Below are 20492 nucleotides of genomic sequence, written 5' to 3'. Positions count from 1 at the left end.
GGCCCTCCTGACAGCCCCGGGGTTTGTTTTCTGCAGTGGACAAGTGGCAGGCTCTGTCCACCCTCCTGGAAGCCTTTGGGAATAGCCCCACCGTCATGAACGGCAACGCCACCCGCTTCTCCCAGATCCTCTCCCTGGACTTTGACCAGGCTGGCCAGGTGGCCTCCGCCTCTATTCAGGTGAGGGACATGCAGGGTAGTAAGAGACTGGCTGCCCGATTTCATGCCTAGAAACCAGACTCTCTCCTGTGCCTCGTTTTCCTGAGATTCTGCCCCAACGAAATGGACCCCAGCCCCAGCAGGGCTGTCCTGCTTTGCCCAGAGCCTCCACATTCTGCCCACCCGCTGTGCCTCCTGCCCTGGGTGGGGCATGGCTTGGCTTCCTGCCTATCCGGGGGTGGCCCACACCTTAGTTGCTCAGGGCCTTCTCTCAGCCTGACTGACCCATGCAAGACTGGCCTGTCAGTAAAGTAAGGCCCCCTCTCTGAGGCTGGTTCCCTTCCATGCTTGTGAAATAGCTCACCCCGAGTGCCTGGTTCCCCTGGAGGCTGGGTTGGGTGGCAGGGCCTGTGATCTTCCCCAGCTCTGGGGTCTGCCCCCACGCTTGCCTGTGAGGTGATCTGGCCTCTGGTTGAGCTTCTGGAGAATAAGATGCAGCTGCTCATTGCCACGGGCCTGGTTGGGGAAGCCTGACCTGGGCCTGCCCTCCGGCCCACACACTCTATGCTGTGCCGCAGACCATGCTTCTGGAAAAGCTGCGTGTGGCCCGACGTCCAGCTGGTGAGGCCACGTTCAACGTCTTCTACTACCTGCTGGCCTGTGGGGATGGCACCCTCAGGTGAGTGGGACAGAGGGCACTGGGAGGATGCTCTAGGCTCCCACCCACTGACAGCTCCTGGGCTTTGCCCCCTGATTGCATCCCATGCCGGTTGTTTATTTCACGGCCGCTATGTGTTAGGCTATGAGCTAGGCCCTGGAGGTGATGAGCTGAATGAGCCATAGGCCTTGCCCGGCAGGAGCTCCCTGGCCTTGGACCCTGGGGGCCTGGCTATAGGTGAGGGGCACTATTGACCCTTCAGCATTCCCAGGGCTTGGCTAGGATCTCTGCTCCCTGTGACACCAGATCTAGAGAGGAAAGCACCCCGAGGTGCAGGTGGTCAGGGACTTGCCTGCAGTCCCATGGCTAGTGTGGGGCTAAGCTGGTGTTGGAGCCCACATACGGGCCAGAGACTGAGCCTTTTTTCCATTGCCTTCCATGCTGGCCCCCTTGCCTCGATGTTGGCTCCTCTGCCAGGCTCTTCCCTTTAGACCTTGGGCTTGCTGTCTGTGTTCACTGAAAAAAGGATAAATGATAAGGCTGAGCAAGCAGCTCAGGGTGCTAGCCTCGCATCCGGGCCAGTTAGGAAAGGTGCCTGATGGAAGGGCATGGTGGAGAGACGGAACTGAGTCTGGAGGCAGAGTCTCTGCCTCCACCCTGGTGGGGAGATGGACTCGGTGTGGGGACCCAGCCCTGCGCTAACGCCTCGTGTGTACCCCTAGGACAGAGCTCCACTTGAACCACTTGGCAGAGAACAATGTTTTTGGGATTGTGCCACTGGCCAAGGTGAGGGGCCTGTGTGTGTGTGTGTGGCGGGGAGGTTGGCAGCCCGGGGCCTCAGAGTAGGAGAAGCTTCGGGTGGCCTGGAGTGCCCCAGGGGAATAGCAGGAACCTGGCTCCAGGTGGGTGGCAGTACCCCAGCCTGGGCTGCCCTGAGGGCCTGGCAGCATGGGGATGGCTGAAGGGACACCCCGTCTGAGATCCGCTGCCCATGTGCCCGTCTGACCCTGCAGCCTGAAGAGAAGCAGAAGGCAGCTCAGCAGTTCAGTAAGCTCCAGACGGCCATGAAGGTGCTGGGCATCTCCCCGGACGAACAGAAAGCCTGCTGGCTCATCCTGGCTGCCATCTACCACCTGGGGGCTGCAGGCGCCACCAAAGGTAACCCACCGTGGAGCCCAGCAGGCTGGCTGGTCACCCGGGAAAGCTGGTGGGCGCCCGGCCCGCCCCCAGTTCGTCTTCACCCCGCACACACTTGCCTATTATCAGGCACCTCTCTCTGGCTTGTCCCTTTTCCCAGTCCCCCTCATCAGAGCAGAAGCCTCTAAACACCCAGAGGAGCGTCTCTGCCAGTGATGGCCAGAGGCGACAGTGGCCGGAAGGGCTGTGAACAGCAGGGGGCTGGGGGGAAAGACTAGGGCACGAACTCAGAGTAGCCCGCCTCCCCCAGAATAACTCTCCTTCTGTTCCCTTCCTGACAGAGGCCCCCGAGGAGCAAGCGGGTAACTGACGTTGACCCCGACCAGGGGTGTAGGGGCCACCGTGCCCTGTCTTGGTGCTTGCCCTGGGCTCTCTCTGGGGGCTGAGCTTTTTCTATCAGAGCAGAGGGCACTGGCCTGGGAGAAGCCCCAGGTTTGAGGGTGGAAAGGGTGCCTGTGGGCAGCGGGGCTTCTCAGAGGCCCAGGAATAGCTTCTTCTACGTGCTTTGAGTACAGATCCTGGAACCTCTCAGGATGCCCTCCGTGGGGCATTGGTGGGGAAGGGTGTGTTGCTTCCTGGGGCTTCCCAAGGCCAGTTTCCCCTCAATCTTCCCTAATCTTCACTGGTTTGGTATTTAAGAGCCTCTTCCTCTTGCATGTCAGGGTGGCGGCCACTAGGGGGCAGCAGGCGCCGTGGTATCGAATGGGCTGCAGCTTCAGCATTAGTGCTTGGGGTCTCACGAATGGCTGGGAGCTTGGTGTGGCTTGGCCTGCCTTCCTCCGAGATGAAATGGATGGGCCGGCACTCTGAGCGCCTCTTCGCCTCTTTCTCCTCCAGTATAGAGAAGGGCTGCTGCTTCTGAACGGCACCTGGGGCGCTGGCTTCATCTTCCTCTGGGATATGAAGGGCCCCAGGCTGTCAGCAGGAGTGAGGAAGCGCTGGTGGGTGGGAGGCGGGGTGGGAACAGGAAAGAGCAGGCATCATAAGGTAGGTACCTTATGATCCCAGCAGGTGGCATCCCTGCCAAAGAGGAAGCGGGCTCAGAGTTAAAGCTGCTCCGCACTTGTGGATGGGCGGGTGGATGGGCTTATGGTTGTGTGTTGAGGACGTTCTTTCCCTCTGAGGAGGTGACAGCCCAGGTTTCCTGTAGCCCTACTCAGTGCTGACTGCATGTGGAGAGCTCTGAGTGCGTCAGCACATGGACCTTGTTGAGCAGCGTCTGTTAGCTCTTCAGAGCTTCCAGGATTTGCTAGAGGGGTGTGTGTGTGTGTGTGTGTGTGTGTGCATGCGTACATGTGTGTATGTGTGGTAGAAAGTATTTTTGGGTCTCTTTCTGTGTGTGTCGGTGTGATTATATCCATACAAATACTATGAGGCTGTGAATGTGTGCGTGTGTGTGTGTGTGTGTGTGTGTGTGTGTGTTTGTGTTTCTGAGTTTCTGAATGGGGGTTGTGTTCTCTGTCTGGCTTTTCTTCACAAACCCCCACCCCCTACAGGCCCTACCCTGGGCCTGGCAGGCTCAGCTGATGACTGTTTGCTAACACGCTGTTTTTCTTTGCATGCTGCATGCTGGTCCTTTGCCTTACAGAAGCTGCCGAAGGTAAAACCTTGTTTCTTGTTAGCGTTCCCTAATTGCGGCGATTAGACGCGTGTTGGCTGAGGCGCGTCGTCCCAGCCCCCTGCAGCTCTTTCTTGCCTCCCCACTGTTGGGCCACAGTGGACATTTGAGATCTCCCCTGGTGGATGGCTGGGGCGAAGGGGAAGGGCCCTAGTGTGTCCATGGAATGGGGGGGGGGGGGGTATCAGTACTCTTCTGATACACGTCCCCTGCCCCCCCACCACCAGGCACAGGCTGGTCTTGTGCTTTTCACAGGTGGGCCGGCTTGTCCTCTGTCCTTCCCCACCACTGGCACCTGGAGCCAAGCCCTCTAAAGGGGCTTTCCCAGCTGTTGGGGCGCCCTCTGGTGGCCGCAGCGTGGAGTTACCTCCTCTTTTTGGATCTGCTCATTCTCTCCAAGGGGCTTCCCTGGCGGCTCAGACAGTAAAGAATCTGCCTGCAATGCAGGAGGCTGGGGTTCAATCCCTCGGTGGGGAAAATCCCCCTGAAGGAAATGGCAACCCACTCCAGTTTTCTTGCTTGGAGACTTCTACGGGCAGAGGAGCCTGGAGGGGAGGGAGTCCATGGGGTCACAAAGAGTCGGAAACGCCACCCCTAAGAGACACAGGCAGCACTGGCAGCTGGTGGTTGTCCCTGTTATGCCTGGAGCCCTTGCTGATGTCATCAGGGCTCAGTTTTTTCCTTCTGGAGGGTGCCTGTTCCCTATCGCTGCGGGCGCGAGGGAGCCGAAGGGTACAGTGGTCATCAAGCAGCCTGAGGAAGGAGACCCAAGATGCTAGATTCTTTTTTCTACTTCATAGCTGGGCGCAGGCAGTTTGCTCGCCACGAGTGGGCCCAGAAGGCTGCGTACCTGCTGGGCTGCAGCCTGGAAGAGCTCTCCTCAGCCATCTTCAAGCACCACCACCAGGCTGGCACCCTGCAGCGCTCCACGTCCTTCCGCCAGGGCCCTGAGGAGAGCAGCCTGGGCGACGGCACAGGTACTCGAGTCCCGTGTGGTCAGAGGCCGCTTCCAGGGTGCACTGCCATCTCCGGGTGGGCAGACTGTTGGGCGAACAGATGCTCCATGCTGCCTGGGCCTGGGTGGGGGTGGGTAGGGAGCATGCCCAGGTATGGAGTCCCAGGGAGCAGGAGACAGAGCTGACCCTCTTGCCCACAGGCCCCAAACTGAGTGCGCTGGAATGCTTGGAGGGCATGGCATCCGGCCTCTACAGTGAGCTCTTCACGCTTCTCGTCTCCCTGGTGAACAGGTGGGTGCCAGGCACTCTCGGCTTCCTGGCCTGACAGAAGTAGGGTTGATGCCTATTGCCTGTGGGGTCGCTGAGGCAGAGCTAGCCTCCACCAGCAGCTGAGTTCTCCCCTCGGGTCCTGGGCTCCTGGGTGGGGATGGGGATCAGGCTTAGGGCAGGGTAGGCTGCCTGGCCACCGGGCACCACCCTGGGGGGCTCTGACCTGGCTCTCCCTGGGCAGGGCCCTCAAGTCCAGCCAGCACTCGCTCTGCTCTGTGATGATCGTGGACACCCCAGGCTTCCAGAACCCTGAGCAGGGTGGGTCGGCCCGCGGGGCCTCCTTTGAGGAGCTGTGCCACAACTATGCCCAGGACCGGCTGCAGAGGCTCTTCCATGAGCGGACCTTCGTTCAGGAGTTGGAAAGATACAAGGAGGTAGTACCTTGCCCCTGCCGCCTAGCCCCCCAGGCTCGCCTGGCCCTGGCACACTAGGGAGTCGGGGGGCATCTGTGGATGCAGTGGATTCCCTGCCGGCTGCTCCCTGCCCAGCTCTTTACTCTCTGACGTTTCTGTCCCCTGTGCTGTCTGGAGCAGGAGGCATTTCCTGCCAAGGGCGCATCCTTTCTTTTGTGGAGTTTGCTTTCCAAAAAGCCAAAGATGCTTGCAGGGCCCCTCCCTGGGGGCCCCTCTTTGCCCACCTTCAAGGCCACCTGCCTTGGCCCCATGAACCATCTCCGGGCAGTTCCTGCCTCCACGCGTGTCTGGCCTGACCTTCCCTGTCTCCTGATGTGTTAGGGTGATGACTGATTAAAAGGGTATCCCAGATGGTATCTGAGAATCCTACCTCACGTGGAGCTGAGTTAAATGAGCTGGGAAGTGTTGGGGGGTGATATTTATCTTGGATGAGAGAAGATTCAGGAGGAAAATGACCGTTGTTCTTCAAGTGTTTCAAGGATGAGTATGTGAAATTGAGAGTGGGCTAACTCCAGGTGGCCAGATCAGCGGGTGTGAGTAACAGGAATGTGTACGAGACTTTATCTCACTGTGAAGGAGGTGAGGAGAAGGTTAACTGTCCAGAGACACAGTGCGGGGCCTTGAGAGGTGGTGAGCGTCCATCAGTTGGGCTGCTGGAGTGTCCCTCACGCTCTGATGGGACGTTGGACTTGCTGACCCCAGTGTCCCCTGCCTGGCCTGCTCATAGGGCCGCACATGGCCCCGTGCTCACTATCACCCCACCTTCCTTCCTAGGAGAACATCGAGCTGGCATTTGACGACTTGGAGCCGGCCACGGATGACTCTGTGGCCGCCGTGGACCAGGCCTCCCATCAGTCCCTGGTAGGAATTCCAGGGAGGGCCTGGGCTGGCCTTTTATCTCCCTTCCTGTTCTTCTCCCTTGGTAGAGCCCTTCCCTTATGAACTACTGCCTGCCAGTCAGAGGGGACACTGTGGGGGGGGTGGGGGGCGTGCAGCAGTCAGGCCCAGATACCAAGCACTTTGCAGTTGTGTGCCCTGCCCTCAGCTGTCAGCCGGTCTGGCCAAGGAGGGGACACTGTGACCTTCGGCCCTGGTGCCATAGAGAGCTTCGCCCCTGGGTGTCTGAGCTCAGGCCCTGTCCCAGCTGTGCTTCAAGTGTGTCTGCCAGGAGCCCTCGTACCACTTCCTTGCGGGTGAGGGCCTGGCTAGACCCAGAGGACACAGTCATCCCCTCCCCTTGTCCCCAAGTACAGGAACAAGCAGGGCAAGGAGGTGGCATTCTGGCCGAATATGGATACAGTATGCAGATATAAAACCAAGGGGCTGTGTGGGTGTGAGCCCTCACCCCTCATTCTGGGGATGGGCCTTGTCACCCGCTGGGCAAGCGTCTTGGGCACCTTGCTGCCTGGGGGACTGGCTGGCCTGATGGGCACTTAGAGTTCGGCAGTCTTCAGTTAGGGAAGCTTCATAAGGTGCTTGATTGAAGAACCGGCAATTTTGCCAGGTTGCTGATCTCCCTCCTCTGCTTGGATCCCACCTCCTTTCCCCCTCTCTCTGTGGGAAGGCTCTGGCCCAGGGGTGGTGCCCTGAGAGAATGAGTATCCATCCCCCTGGGACAAGTGCTTAACGTGCCCAAGTGCCCCCACCTCCCAGGGGAAGTTGGCTTTTCTTCCTGATGCCTGGGCCCCCACCAAGGCCTCCCTCGAGAGTCTTTGCCCTTCCCAGGAGGTGGGCCAGTTGGCCCTGGGGACTTTACGTGTAGCAGTGGGTCAGGTGGTGTGTTTGGATAGCACTTGGCTGTCTCTTCCTTCCTCTGACCTCCCTCGCCTGATGGGCCTTGGCATCAGCAGCTGCACCTCCGGGCAAAGGAGCCCCTGGGCACCCCGCCCGCCACTCGCCCCTCCAGTGGTTGCCTGCTCATTCCTGCCACACAGCTCCAGCTACTCTGTTGCCCACCGGTCCGTAGCCACCTTCTGCTTCCTCCTAGTCCGCACAGACCCCCTTGGGCAGCTGGGGTCAAAGAGGGCACTGCTCTTACTTCTCTTGTCCCCAGTCCCTAGAGGCCAGCCAGAGTCCTTCCTGCCCAAGGAAGACCTGGGAACTGCATAGAAAAGGCACCCTCACACCTAGTTATTTGGTCTGTATGGGGAATTAGAAACAGAATTCAGTATTTCCACATTCTCTTGGAAAACTGGGGAATTTACCAACACTCTCAGGCCCAGGTTCTTCCAGGATGGCAGGTGGCTGCTGCTAAGTGCCGGCTGGTAGGTGCGGACACCTGTCCCTGGTCACCCCAGCTCTGCCCGTTTTAGCTGCTACATGCGTTAAGTCAACCGTCTTAAGCTTTCGGCACTCAAGTTTATGACCTTGCAGTGACCCCACCCTCAGAGCTCTAGGCCCTCTCTGCATTCTCCCCTCCCGGGGGGACCAGGGGTCACCCCACAGCCGTCTCTTACCTCTTACTGACAGCCTTCTTTGGGCCAACCTCTGTACAGACCTGCTCTTTAAATGTGCCTGGAAGGTGATACCCAGAGAGTGCAGGCAACATGGGGCTCGCTCAAGCCCCCCTGACCTCCCAGGGCTGAAGGTGGAGGAGAACCTCTGGACGGGGGCCTGGCGTTCATAAGAAGCCTTCAGTCTTTCGGGACTTTGGACACAGGTCCTAGGAATCATGTCGTGCTGTGGGCTTCTCTCTCTGGCCCTTCTTTCTGCTTGCTGCCCACCTGCTCCACAGGGTGGCAGCCGTGAGTGGCAGGAGCTGGAATGTATGTGTGTGTATCCATGTAGCATGTTTAGAGTGTGTGGTTGGGAACCAGTGGTCCTGGCCGCCACCCCCGTCCCCCCCACCACAGCTCCGTGTGACCCTGTGGGATTTCTTTCCATCTCCCCAGGTCCGCTCGCTAGCCCGCACAGACGAGGCGAGGGGCCTGCTGTGGTTGCTGGAAGAGGAGGCTCTGGTGCCAGGGGCCACGGAGGACACCCTCCTGGAGCGCCTCTTTTCCTACTATGGCCCTCAGGAAGGCGACAAAAAAGGTGGGTACCCCTGAAGGGCAGCTCCCCGCTTCCTCTCCTGAGAACCTGGTTATGTATATAACCCAGGCCTTGCCTGGGGTGGGGCTCACTGAGTCCGTGGGCTTTGTGGTAGGGGGGGTCTGGGCACTGATGATCTGAACCTTGCTTCCTCCCCACCCCCAAACCAGGCCAAAGCCCCCTCCTGCGCAGCAGCAAATCGCACCATTTCCTCCTGGGCCACAGCCACGGCACCAACTGGGTGGAATACAACACGGCCGGCTGGCTGAGCTACACCAAGCAGAACCCAGCCGCCCAGAATGCCCCCCGGCTCCTACAGGACTCCCAGAAGTAAGAGTGCCGCTCGCTCTCCCCACCCCGGTTTTCTCTTCTTGCTGTTTGAGGGTTTCCTCTGCAGTGTCTCTCTCGGGTGAGGGAGGGGAGGGTCTCCCCCGCCAGGGTCCCCCACACACACCCAGATAACCTGGACCCCTGGCCACGGTCACGTTGGGGTGGTGGGGCGTCCTAAGAGCTGTGCGAAGGGGCAGCCGGCCTCTACAGGCTCCATGAATGAGACCTTTCCCCTCCCTGGCCTCCCCTCCCCCGGCAGAAAAATTATCAGCAACCTGTTTCTGGGCCGGGCGGGCGGCGCCACGGTGCTCTCAGGCTCCATCGCAGGCCTGGAGGGCGGCTCGCAGCTGGCGCTGCGCCGGGCCACCAGCATGCGGAAGACCTTCACCACTGGGATGGCGGCGGTCAAGAAGAAGTCCCTGTGCATCCAGATTAAGCTGCAGGTGGTGAGTGTGCCCGCGGGGGCGCCGGGGCACTTCCGGAACGCTGGCAGGTGGCCAGGGGCCTCCTGGGCTCACTGAGGTCACCCGCGCCCGCTCAGCACCCCACTGGCCTCGGTCGCGGCTTGCGGGGGTCGGGTGGGGGGCACGGTCCTTCCTCAATGTAGCCGCCTGTGAGTGGTCTCCGGGGCCTGGTAGGGGCAGGATTGGCTAGGCTCAGCAGTGTCCTGGCCGGGGGAGGGGAGGGGGGCCACCTGCCATCCTGCCCAGAGTGGAGATGCTGGTACCCCGGTCCCCGCCTCCTGGCTCAGGCTGTCAGCGCCCACTGAGGACCGATCCTTCCGCTTCGGCAGGACGCCCTCATTGACACCGTGAAGAAGTCCAAACTGCATTTCGTCCACTGCTTCCTGCCGGTGGCCGAGGGCTGGGCCGGGGAGCCCCGCTCCGCCGCCTCCCGCAGAGTTAGCAGCAGCAGCGAGCTGGACCTGCCCCCGGGAGAGCACTGCGAGGCCGGCGGCCTCCTGCCGCTGGACGTGCCACTGCTGCGGGCCCAGCTCCGGGGCTCCCGCCTTCTCGACGCCATGCGCATGTACCGCCAAGGTGGGGCCCTTCATCCCAGAGCCGCCCCTGACCCTCCCCACCGCGCTAACAGGCCCCCCCACCCCGGGGTCTGGAGGGGAGCTTCTCCCCTCCCGTCTCCCACCGGCCCTGGACCTCGCTCTTCTCTGTCACCGCCTCCCCTGGGGTCTCTCCCTGCATCTCTCCAGCTGGGTCTGTTCCTTTCGCTCTTTCTCTCCATCCTGCTGATCTTCCTTCTCTTCCACAGTCCAGCCCTCTTCATCCCGGCCCAACCGCACCCCACATGCCCTGTCCCCACAGCTCTCTCCTTCCCCTCCCCTGGTCTGGGCAGGCCAGCTCTGCCCACAGCTGACCCAGTGTCCTACTGGTACAGCTGCCTGTAAGAAGGGGCCAGCCCCGCAGTGAGAAATGAGGTGCTAACTCTTTCTGAAGAACTTGAAATTTCCAACAAAGGTCAGATAGACCCTTTCTATGGACCAATCTAGAAGAGGGGGCCAGAGAGGATGATAATAATAGTGGTTAACATCCTTAGCGCTTTTATAGTATACCAGATGCTATTCTAAAGCTACCACACAGATTAACTCATTTAATCGTCACAACAACTCATGAGATGTAGGTACTAGTACCATCCCCAGATGAGGTGGCTGAGGCTCAGAGAGGGTAAGTAGCTTCCCCAAAGTCACACAGCTCGTTAGTGGCAGAGCAGATCTGACCTAAGCAGACCAGCTTCCCCATAGCGTTTCATTTGCCTGAGATGTTACGAGTTGCCAGGTTTCTGCCCTCATCTCCCTTAGCTGGAGGATCAGGCAGGCTCCCACCCACCAACAACCAGGTCCCCATGAGGTACCCCCAGGGGCACCGTCACTTTTCCTTAGCAGCCAGAGCCAGGAAACAGGCTCCCTGCCCTGCTGAAAATAAATCATCGATCTGTCCCCACGTCTTGATATGGAGTTGGTGTTTATTATTTCAAAACCAGATTGTTACCGCTCTGAACCAAAATCAATGTGCTTTACTCAAACAAGCAGGTCGATGCAGCCAGCGGCGGCAGGCCCCCCTCTCCTCCCCCAGCTCCCAGCCCCCATCGATAGCACTGATGATTAATTAAGATGCCAGGCGTCCGGACCTGCTATCCTGGCCCATCAATTTAATTGCAATTCAGATACAATCAATAGCTCACTTTGTCTTGGCCCCTTGGCGGCCCCCGCCTCCTGTTTCAATTATCAGGCACATGCATCAGCCCTTCTCCCAGTTGGAGGGTTTCCCAGAGCAGCTCTGGCTGCCGTGGCAGAGCGAGCCCCCGGCGGGTTGCTGGGAGCCCCGGTTTGGAATCCAGGGCTGCCCTCAGCTGCTCCTTGGGAGCTTGAGCAAGCCTGTCCCTCCACCTCACGGGCCTCAGTTTCCACGTCTGGAGGATGAGGTCTTTCTGGCTCTAAGGCTTCTTTTTTGGTTTGAGATTCTGTAGGAGTAGGTCTCTTGGTCTTCTGCTATGGGCTCTGGTGTTCTCGGGGTGACTTGGGGTAACCTCTCACTGGCCTCCATGCTGACCTTGCTCCAGCCTCAAGCCCAGGTGGTAGAGGATCTCTGTTAGAGGTGACACTCTTTAGGGAAAAGGAATCTACAAGGCTTTTTGGTCACCAGGCCTAGGGCCCACAGTCAGGATAGGGGCAGGAGGGGTGCCCTTTCTGATACCTGCCACAGGGAACCGAGGAAAGGAAAGGAGCATTTTGCTGAACATTCAACAAGTGAGCCAAGCTTGTTTCTCCATGTTTTCTCCTGTAAGCACTGTGACTGCGGGATAAGTGGGAGGGCTCCCCATTTAAAGATGAGGAAACGGAGGCTCAAAGAGGTTGAGTGACTCATCCAAAGTCATTGATATGAGGAGCCAGGGCAGGATTCCAGCCCCAAGCACTTGCACTTTTCCTCTCTGCTACTCCCTGATGCCCTCGTTTTTATGAAGTCCTTGAGACATCATTCTCTGGGAACAGACGAGGCTGATGGGCCTGGGCTCCTCTCTCCCTAGGTTACCCTGACCACATGGTGTTTTCCGAGTTCCGCCGCCGCTTTGACGTCCTGGCCCCACACCTGACCAAGAAACACGGGCGCAACTACATCGTGGTGGACGAAAGGCGGGTAGGTCTGTGCCCCCACGGCCCCACCAGGCCCTCCTCCCCCTGTTCAGACCCCTCTGAGCCAGCTGCCCTCCCTTGCCTAGAGAGAGCTGGGCTGGCCCTTGCTCAAGTGGCTGGTTTGGGCCGCCTAGGGCCGGGATGGGCACTTAGCAGTGGGCTTGGTGGTGGAGGGAAGGCAGCCTGGGCCATGGACTGCAGAAATCACAGAAGAGCCACCTGCTCTCAGGGCCCAAGGTGAGGGTGTCTGCTATCTGCTGAGCCAGACAGTCCCCCAAGAGCCTCCCAGGGGCAGGTTAGAACTAGTGTTTTGGATGCCCCACCGGTAGCGCCTGGGCTCCTCAGCCTTGAGCTCTACGTCAGGAACCGGTCCCTCCAGCAGGAAGCTGCCCAGGGCTGAGGCAGGCATCCCTCCCAGGAGAAGGGTTGCCGTGGCAGCGCCTCCCTGGTGCGGGGTGAGCCTCGGGCTCCCGGGGCAGGCCCTTGTCAGCCAGGTCAGTGACTTCCTGCCGCACAAAAGGATGTCTTCCTGCCATTCTTGGCTGTCACTCTGATCCCCAGAGGCAGCTCCTCAGAGAGGCAAAGGGCTCCTTGAGCAGAGGAACCCTCCTGCCCTGTGCCTTGGCCTCAGGCACAGCCTGACTCGGAAGGCATCTCAGGCCTTAGGATGGCTTTCCTACAAGGGAGCCTGCTATGCCAGATGGGGCAGGACCCCCCCCCCTCCCACTGCCCCCCTGAGTCACAGACCCACACTGATGGAGCCTCAGAGACCCTCTCTCCACCCGTCCATCCAGGACCTGTCAGTGTCCACGGTGACCTTGGCGTGGATGTCGATGACCCGAGTCACACCCCCTTGTCTCTGACCCTTGACCTCCATTCCCAACTCCGCCCAGGATACACCCAGTGCTTCATCATCTCTGGAAGTGCTCCACTTCTGAAATCTCTGACCACAGCCTCCTGTGTGTGCGGCTCATCCCCTTGCTTCCTCTCAGGACACCCGCTCTGTGACTCCATCGAGACTTCTCATTTCTGGACCCCACTCCATTTTCTCTGCTCTGTCCATTCCTTTCTGACTTCCCTTCCTCTTCCTCTCCGTCTGGATGCTGTGGTCCAGTTGGTTTTCATCACCCTCAGCTTCTCAGTCTCCCATAGCACCTGCCCTGCCCAACCCCTCCCTGAAGGGCCACCTTTGGGCATTAAGCCCTCCTTGGATTGGAGCTCCCAAACAGCTGTGGGGGAAAATGACGCAACCGTGGGGACCGAAATTCCTATAGGTCCGTGATCTCCAGTTTTCCCCGCGCTCCATCCTTACCTGGCTTCTGTTCCGAGCTCCTCTGCTATCCCATTCTCCGTCTTTCCCCTCAAATCCTCCCCTGCTGCATTTTCCCAGCACTTGACCTTGCCTCTGAACCCTAATAACAATCGGGGTTCCAACCTCCACTGGCCCCTGCGCTCTCCTCTCCAGGTGTCCCCTCCTCCCCCGCCCTCCTGTCTGGGTGTGGGAGGGGCACCTCTCATCCAGTCCCTTCCTCCTGTGCTTCAGAACCCATTCCCTCTGGTCTCTCTGGAAAGCTGCTCCATCAGCATGAAGTCTTCTCTGTCTCCTGTCCCTTGAGCCTCTCCTTCTCCGCCGGCTCTTTTCTCTCAGTTGAGAAGTAGTCCACAGATGTTATGTTCAGAAGGGAACTTCCATCAACCCTCCCTGGTGCCCTGGGCCATCAACATTTACTTCCCTCCTGCCGTTCATCCTTCCGCCCGCCACCCCCCGTGGCCCAGTTCCCAGCCCGAGGACACCTGGGACTGGCTTGTCCTCCCAAGCCCTCCGTGTTGCCAGAGCTCACGGGCACTTTTCAGTGCTTCTTGCCAACATGTGACCATCGACAGCCCTGTTCTTTTTGAAGGATTTTCTGCTCAGTTTCTTCTCTGCCGCTCCTGGTTTTGCCCTTGTGTCCCTCTTCTCTCTTTCTCGGTCCCTCTGAGCTTCCCTTCATCCATGTGCCCCTGAAGTAAAGGTCCTTCTCTTCTTTAAGACTCTGTCCTTGACCATATCTGTTTTCTATACAACACCCTCTTCCTAGGCAACCTCATTCACACTCGTCACTTCAATTACCGCATATATATTGATGACTCCCAGATCAATACCTCTAACCCAGGCTTCTCTCCCTTTCCAGACATGCATTTCTGTCTAGCTGCTTTCTAGCTCTTCTACCTGGATGCCTTACAGCACCCCAAACTCAGCATGTTCAAACCAAACTGATCATGTGCTTGGGCTCAGTCACAAAGTTGTGTCTGACTCTCTGCGACCCCATGGGCTGTAGCCTGCCAGGCTCCTCTGTCTCTAGAATTCTCCAGGCAAGTGGGTTGCCATTCCCTTCTCCAGGGGATCTTCTCAACCCAGGGATCGAACCAACCAGGGGTTGGTTCAATCGATCAACCCAGGGGTCTCCTGCATTACAGGCAGATTCTTTACCACTGAGCCACCAGGGAGGGCCCTAGAGATGGAGAATTGAATTAATTATTTACTATGCGAGTCAAAAACCTCCATATGTCCCTAGCTTCCTCTCTCTCATCTACCTCTCCCCCACATTGAGCAAGGCTCTGTCTTTTTTTTTTTCTTTTGGCCACACCCTGTGGCATGTGAAATCTTAGTTCCTGGACCCAGGATTGAATCCTGCATTGGAAGTGTGGCGTCTTAACCACTGGACCACCAGGGAGGTCTCTAAGCTCCATCTTCTTAACGTCTCTTGCATCTCCCCCTCCTCTTCTCCCTTTGGATCGGGCTCTAGTCTTCTCTCCTATGGATTCCTGCCTGAGGGGTCCATGCATCCTCCACTCATGGGCCGGTGGGATTTCTGTAAAGAGCAAACCTGACCACGCCCCTCCCAGGGAGAGAACCTTCAGGGGCTCAGAGCGCACAGGCTTACATCCTTTAGCCCCTGCCCACCTCTCCACCTGCACCTTAACTGCTGCCCACCCCTCTCCAGTTATTCTGAACCACCTGGAGTTTCCTCAGCGCTTCCCATTGTCTTATGCTTCCAGGCCTTCATGCCTGCTTGTCCCTCTGCCTGAAATGCCCTCGCCCCTACTTTGTCTGGTTAATCCTTACTTGTAGCTAAAGACAGCGCAAGCAACACCTCCTCCGGGTGCCTTCCACGGCCCCCTTCTCTGGCTTAGATGCCTCCTCCTCTGTGCATTTCACCAGTTTTCGTGTCTGGCTCCCCCACAAGATAGCTTTGTTCCTCTTGCAGTCATCTTTATATCCCCAGAATCCAACACACAGCCTGGTGCTGCAGAAGCCACCGAAAGTGCCTGTTGACTACATTGTGGACTGAACGGAGGAAGAGAAGGGCTGAGTGACTGGGTGAAGCCCCGCGTGGAGGCGGGGAGTCTCCTGGGGGCTTCCTGACAGAGGCGTCTCCTTGCAGGCGGTGGAGGAGCTGCTAGAGTCCTTGGACCTGGAGAAGAGCAGCTGCTGCATGGGCCTGAGCCGGGTGAGTTGACCCTGCAGGAAGGCAGCCGGGCCCACACTCTGGTCACCCTTGTCCGGATGGTTGGTCCTCCCCTCCTGCCCTCCCCGCTCAGTCCAACTTCTGGAGTCTCCTGGGGCCCCTGCTGGGTCTTGTCCCCCAGCCCCCTCACCCCAGCTGCTCTGGGGCTGCACTTCCTCTCAAATGGGCTTCCCTGGTGGCTGAGATGATGATGAATACGCCTGTAATGCAGGAGACCCAGGGTTGATCCCTGGTTTGGGAAGATCCCCTGGAGAAGGGAATGGCAACTCACGCCAGTATTCTTGCCTGGAGAATCCCATGGACAGAGGAGCCTGGGGGGCTACAGGCCATGGGGTCGCAAAGAGCCAGACACAACTGACTGACTGACACTATTGCTACAACTACTTCTTTTCAAGCTGCCCCCTTCAGGGCTGGGGGCCAGGAAGTTAGATGCTCCAGCTGCAGCAAACTTGACTCTGCTTCCCTCTCAAATATTGGCTTGCTCAGGGCCAGGAACACCTCTGTGATGTCAGGAGGGAGTGGGTCGGAAGGTGGTCCTGAGTGGGCCTGAGTCCTGGTGTGGGGAATGGGGAAGACTGAGAGCTGGGAGAGGCGGAAAGAGCGTCTTCATTGCTGAGCTGTCCAGGGTCTCAAAGAGGAAGCAGGGCTCTGTGAGGCTGTGCCGCTGCTGCCTGCCCACAGGCCGGGTTCCTCACCTGATTGGAATGTACATAAAAGGCAGGCGTGCCCGGCCCTGAGTGCCAGCCTGCCGCATCACTCCACCCCAGAGGGCCAGCCGGGCGTCCCTCCCTCGGGGCTGGGAGCCTGCGTGTCCCCCTACTGAGACTGGGAGGCTGACAGGCAGCATCCACGGACGTGCTCCAAGGGCCGAGGTGGGCAGAGAGCCGTGGGGAGTCCCGGGGAGGGTTCTGGACTGTCCATCTGTCCGCAGAGAGGGAGGGAACTCGTGGGGAGAGTGAGGTAGCAGGGGATGCTTGCAGAAAGGGCTCGCACTCCGCTCCTCAGCTCTGTTCTCCCTGCTCTGTGTTCTGAGTCATGATTTTGATTCCTACCGCCCCCTCCCTCCCTCCCTCTTTCCCTGGGAATCCCTTTCCTGTCCTCCTGTCTTTGGGTCTGCTGTCCCTGGTTTTTCCTTTTTCTTTGGGCCCCGGCAGTCCCTGCTGGTCTGTGTTCCTTGGTTTCGGGCTCTGCTATTTTCTGCTGCTTTCCTGGTTCTCTCTGCCTCCTGTGGTCCCGCCCTCTTCCGTGTCGTCTCTCGGGTTTTGGTCTCTGCTGTGTCTGGCTCCTTCCTCTCCTCCTCCCCACTTCTAAGTTCTTCTTCCCTGGGAAGCCTGAAGTCAGATTTTTTTCACCACAGCCTCTTTGGTCTTTCTCTGGGTGGGGTCCCATCCAGGGACTGGCAGGCTGAGCTACTGGCTAGCCTTGGGGGGATGGCACCGTCTCCAAGGCATGTCTTGGGTAGAAGAGGGCCTGTCCAGGCTGGTCCTCTTCCCAGCTGCTGTGTCTGTCTCTCGGCATTGTCCCAGGCACCTGCTAAAGCTGGTGAGCCCCGGAGCCCACTCACCCTCAGAGCAGAATTAGGGGCAAAGTCAGATGTTTGCTGACATCTGGTTTGAAAGAGAAATTTCTGGGTTTCTAGGCTGCGGTTGGGCTTCCCTAGTGGTTCAGCGGTGAAGGATTCCCCTGTGGTCCAGGAGCCACAGGAGATACAGGTTTGATCCCTGGGTCAGGAAGATCTCCTGGAGGAGGGCATGGCAACCCACTCCAGTGTTCTTGCCTAGAGAATCCCATGGACAGAGGAGCCTGGTGGGCTACAGTCCATGGGGTCGCAAAGAGCTGGACACGACTGAGCGACTTAGCACGCACGCACACAGGCTGTGGTGGTAAGCGAGGATTCCTGTGTGTTTGTCACATTGTTCCAGAGGAAAAGCGGTCTCCATCTCATCCCACAGGTGGCTGGGAGTGGAGCTCAGGCAAGGAAGTTTGGGGGTTTAAGAGCCTCCCTGACTTTGTTTGTAAAATACGTATGGATGGGTATGTCTGGGGGAGGAGATGGCCCTGAGATTTCACCTAATACCCCAAAAGACTCAATGGCACAGACAGCTGTTAAGAGAGGCTCACTACTCTCGACTCTGCACCACCCTTTCTCCAGAGTCTCCGTGTATTTCTGGGCCATTCTCCATCCCCCTCCCTGGCATCTCGCTGCTTCTGCCTAGTCAGACAGCTGCGTGCTGACCACTAGCACGTTGGCCCCCTCCCTCCAGGGACCTGGGTCTTCCCCACGCGCTGTGGAATCTCAGGCTTCCGCACTGTGGGACACGGAGGCTCAGAGAGGGCTGAGACCCACGGGAGATGCCCGGTGCTCAGCCTTATGTGTTGTGGAGGACTGAGCTGGCTTTCTCCCAGGCCAGCCCCACGGTACTCGGTTCCTGCCAGGAGACAAAACGTTCCCAGCAGAAAGTGCGGCCGTCTCCCCACTCCTTCCTTGGAGGGAAGCCTGGGGACGCCATACCTATTGGTGCTGTTTCCTGTGGAGTTCATGTCTTCTCTGTACCCCTCCAAAGTGAATATTCTGTCTTCTGGGCTTCGTGGTGGTGGTCTATACTTCCACGGCCTTTGCCCTCTCTGAGGATACCAGAGTCCTGTTTTTTTTCACCTGACCATTTCCCCCTCTTCTTCTCTTAGCACAGAGAATTTTACCCAGGCCCAGCTCAGGGCAGAGAAGACTGAGAGGAAAGGCCAGGTGTGGGGGCGCCCAGCTGGTTCCTCTCACATCTGCCCTCCTACCCCCAAACCTGTATGACAGGTCCCTTGCCTGGGCCAACCCCCGCCCACCCCACCGGTTTTTTCACGAGGTGAAACCTGGGTGTGGGGGTGGGTGTTGGCACATGAAAGAGGAGACGGTCTGGAATGAAACTGAGTGGGGAGGGTGCGGAGAAGGGGCCCCCTCCCCACCCTCTCCCTTCTCTGCACGCCGCTGCCTGGTATTTCCTTCCTTCACACATGTGCCATCCCCTGATCCCAGGCGGCTGGAATCTGTGGTTGGGCCTGTGGTGGCCGTGGTGGCCGTGGGCACAGGGGCGTGGGTGGCCCTGGGGACAAAGCCACCAGAGGTGTTGTGGGGCGTCCACAGCACATCCTTCTTGTCCCAGATGACTTCCTTCTGGCCTCCGTCTCCCTCGTCTCTTTCCCACAGTACTCCCTCCCAAGCCTCCCCAGCCGCCAGCCCTCCTCCCCCTTAGACACCAGGGTTTTAGGCTCTCCCCAGGCCAAGGGCCACGCCCTGGGCCTGCTGGTTTTCTGTGCCAGCTGCTTGTTCCTCTACCGGGCTGCCCCCTGCCTCTCTCCTTCCCCACCTTCATCTGGCCCATGTCTCCACAGGTGTTCTTCCGGGCAGGCACATTGGCACGGTTGGAGGAGCAGCGAGATGAACAAACCAGCAGGAACCTAACCCTGTTCCAAGCGGCCTGCAGGGGCTACCTGGCCCGGCAACACTTCAAGAAGAAGAAGGTGCTGCTCCAGGGACAGCCTGGTCCCTTTACCCAGCCTATCCGGGCAGAGCTGAGCTCCAAGGGTCGGGGTGGGACTGGAAGGGACATTCCCATGGGGCAGGAGGCCGGGCGTGGGGCTGTGAGTTATCTTTGTCTGGGGGACAAGAGGCAGGACCTCCCAGGGGCACCCTGGGCCAGGGCAGGGGATGGGCAGCACCCCCCTGCCAGCCAGAGTGCTCGTGTGCCTGGTGATGAGACTGTGTGGCCTGGTCCGAGGCTGGGTGGTGAGGAGCAGGGCCCAGGCAAAGGTGGGCTAGGGATCGCAGGCTGCTCCATGAAGATTAAGGAGCTGTGTCAGCGACTCCTTTTCTTATTAGCAAGTCCATAAAACAGCCAGCACCGCCGCCTCTTGTGTTTCAGCAAGATTAGGTTTTATAGCACATCTAGGCCGGCGTGCTGGAAATAATCAGGCAGCAAATAAAGCAGACGAAATTATTCCTAATGATGGCAGATCGGTTAGTGCCCAGTGCGGTGCTCCAGGGGCCGCACTCTCTGCCGCCCACTCTCTGAGGATTGGAGGGAGGCTGGGGGCAAGGGGTGGCTCAGGGAGTGTTTGACTTGAGGTGGGTCCAGTGGCCAGAGGGGCAGCCCCAGAGGCTGGGGCTGGTGGCGGGGACCATCCTGGCTGGACTCGGGTCTGACAGCCTGCTGAGCACCACCCCCACCCCAACTTAGATCCAGGACCTGGCCATTCGCTGCGTGCAGAAGAACATCAAGAAGAACAAAGGGGTGAAGGACTGGCCCTGGTGGAAGCTCTTCACCACCGTGAGACCCCTCATCGAGGTCCAGCTGTCAGAAGAGCAGATCCGGAACAAAGACGTACGGAACAGCCCGGGGAGGGGAGGGCTGAAGTTCATCCACGTGGGCCAGAGTTTTGCCAACTTGTCTTGGGCTCCCCAGTGCTCCTTTTTGCAGTCCAAAGAGCTGGTGTCCTTGAACCATGCCCAGCAAACAGAAGGCGTCCTTCTAGGGTGCTGGCTGAGCCCCCGGGTATCCTCTTAGGATAAAACCTCAGGCGTCCACCGCCCATGGGGAAGGGTCTAGGGAAGGAGCCCCAGGCAGGCGGTGGCTTCCAGTTCCCTCATGTCATGGCTTGAGCTTCACCAGCTTGGTTCACCCCAGGGGTGCAGATCCTGCCCCAGCGTCTCCCAGGGGCTCTGCCTTACTTTGCCCTCCTTCCTGCGCCCTAGGAGGAGATCCAGCAGCTGAAGAGCAAGCTCGAGAAAGTGGAGAAGGAGCGGAATGAGCTGCGACTCAGCAGTGACCGGCTGGAGACCCGGGTGAGTGAGTGATTCCCAGCACCAGCCAGACTGACCCCCCTCTGCAGGGTGCCCGGCCCAGGAGGCCCCCCCACCCCCCCCCCCCCCACAACTGTTCCAGCTGAGTGAGGCAGTCAACGGGTGGTGACTCCCTCCCCCATCAGATCTCAGAGCTGACATCGGAGCTGACGGATGAACGTAACACAGGAGAGTCCGCCTCCCAGCTGCTGGACGCAGAGACCGCGGAGAGGCTCCGGGCTGAGAAGGAGATGAAGGAGCTGCAGGTGAGGGCAGGGCTGAGCTAGTGGCTGCCACACGTGCTAGTGCCCGTCTGGTCC

At 59.0% G+C, this 20492-nt stretch overlaps 1 protein-coding gene across 17 annotated transcripts in view; it reads left to right on the top strand.

Annotated features, from left to right (window-relative positions):
• The window catches only part of MYO18A (myosin XVIIIA), a 101260-nt gene that overhangs the window by 56794 nt on the left and 23974 nt on the right, over positions 1–20492 (top strand). For 16 of the 17 annotated variants that reach the window (XR_011561943.1, XM_070772776.1, XM_070772775.1 and 13 more), the window contains 18 exons: positions 37–179; positions 737–837; positions 1539–1602; positions 1830–1974; positions 4432–4608; positions 4788–4878; positions 5099–5291; positions 6105–6191; positions 8222–8363; positions 8531–8690; positions 8950–9136; positions 9484–9730; positions 11730–11839; positions 15261–15326; positions 18726–18854; positions 19571–19714; positions 20086–20175; positions 20319–20438. Coding sequence is in view for 16 of the 17 variants with exons in the window: in XM_070772776.1 (XP_070628877.1) it covers positions 37–179; positions 737–837; positions 1539–1602; positions 1830–1974; positions 4432–4608; positions 4788–4878; positions 5099–5291; positions 6105–6191; positions 8222–8363; positions 8531–8690; positions 8950–9136; positions 9484–9730; positions 11730–11839; positions 15261–15326; positions 18726–18854; positions 19571–19714; positions 20086–20175; positions 20319–20438 (2396 nt within the window). In the remaining variant the exon portion in view is untranslated. Of the gene's footprint in view, positions 1–36; positions 180–736; positions 838–1538; positions 1603–1829; positions 1975–2993; positions 3614–4431; positions 4609–4787; positions 4879–5098; positions 5292–6104; positions 6192–8221; positions 8364–8530; positions 8691–8949; positions 9137–9483; positions 9731–11729; positions 11840–15260; positions 15327–18725; positions 18855–19570; positions 19715–20085; positions 20176–20318; positions 20439–20492 lie in introns of those variants that run through there. The other variant, XM_070772780.1, reaches the window with a different exon arrangement.

Source organism: Bos indicus, chromosome 19 (genome assembly GCF_029378745.1).
Source record: "Bos indicus isolate NIAB-ARS_2022 breed Sahiwal x Tharparkar chromosome 19, NIAB-ARS_B.indTharparkar_mat_pri_1.0, whole genome shotgun sequence".
In the NCBI taxonomy this organism is placed as follows: domain Eukaryota; kingdom Metazoa; phylum Chordata; class Mammalia; order Artiodactyla; family Bovidae; genus Bos; species Bos indicus.
Note: the sequence above shows the minus strand (reverse complement) of the source record. Positions and strands in the feature narration are given on the sequence as shown.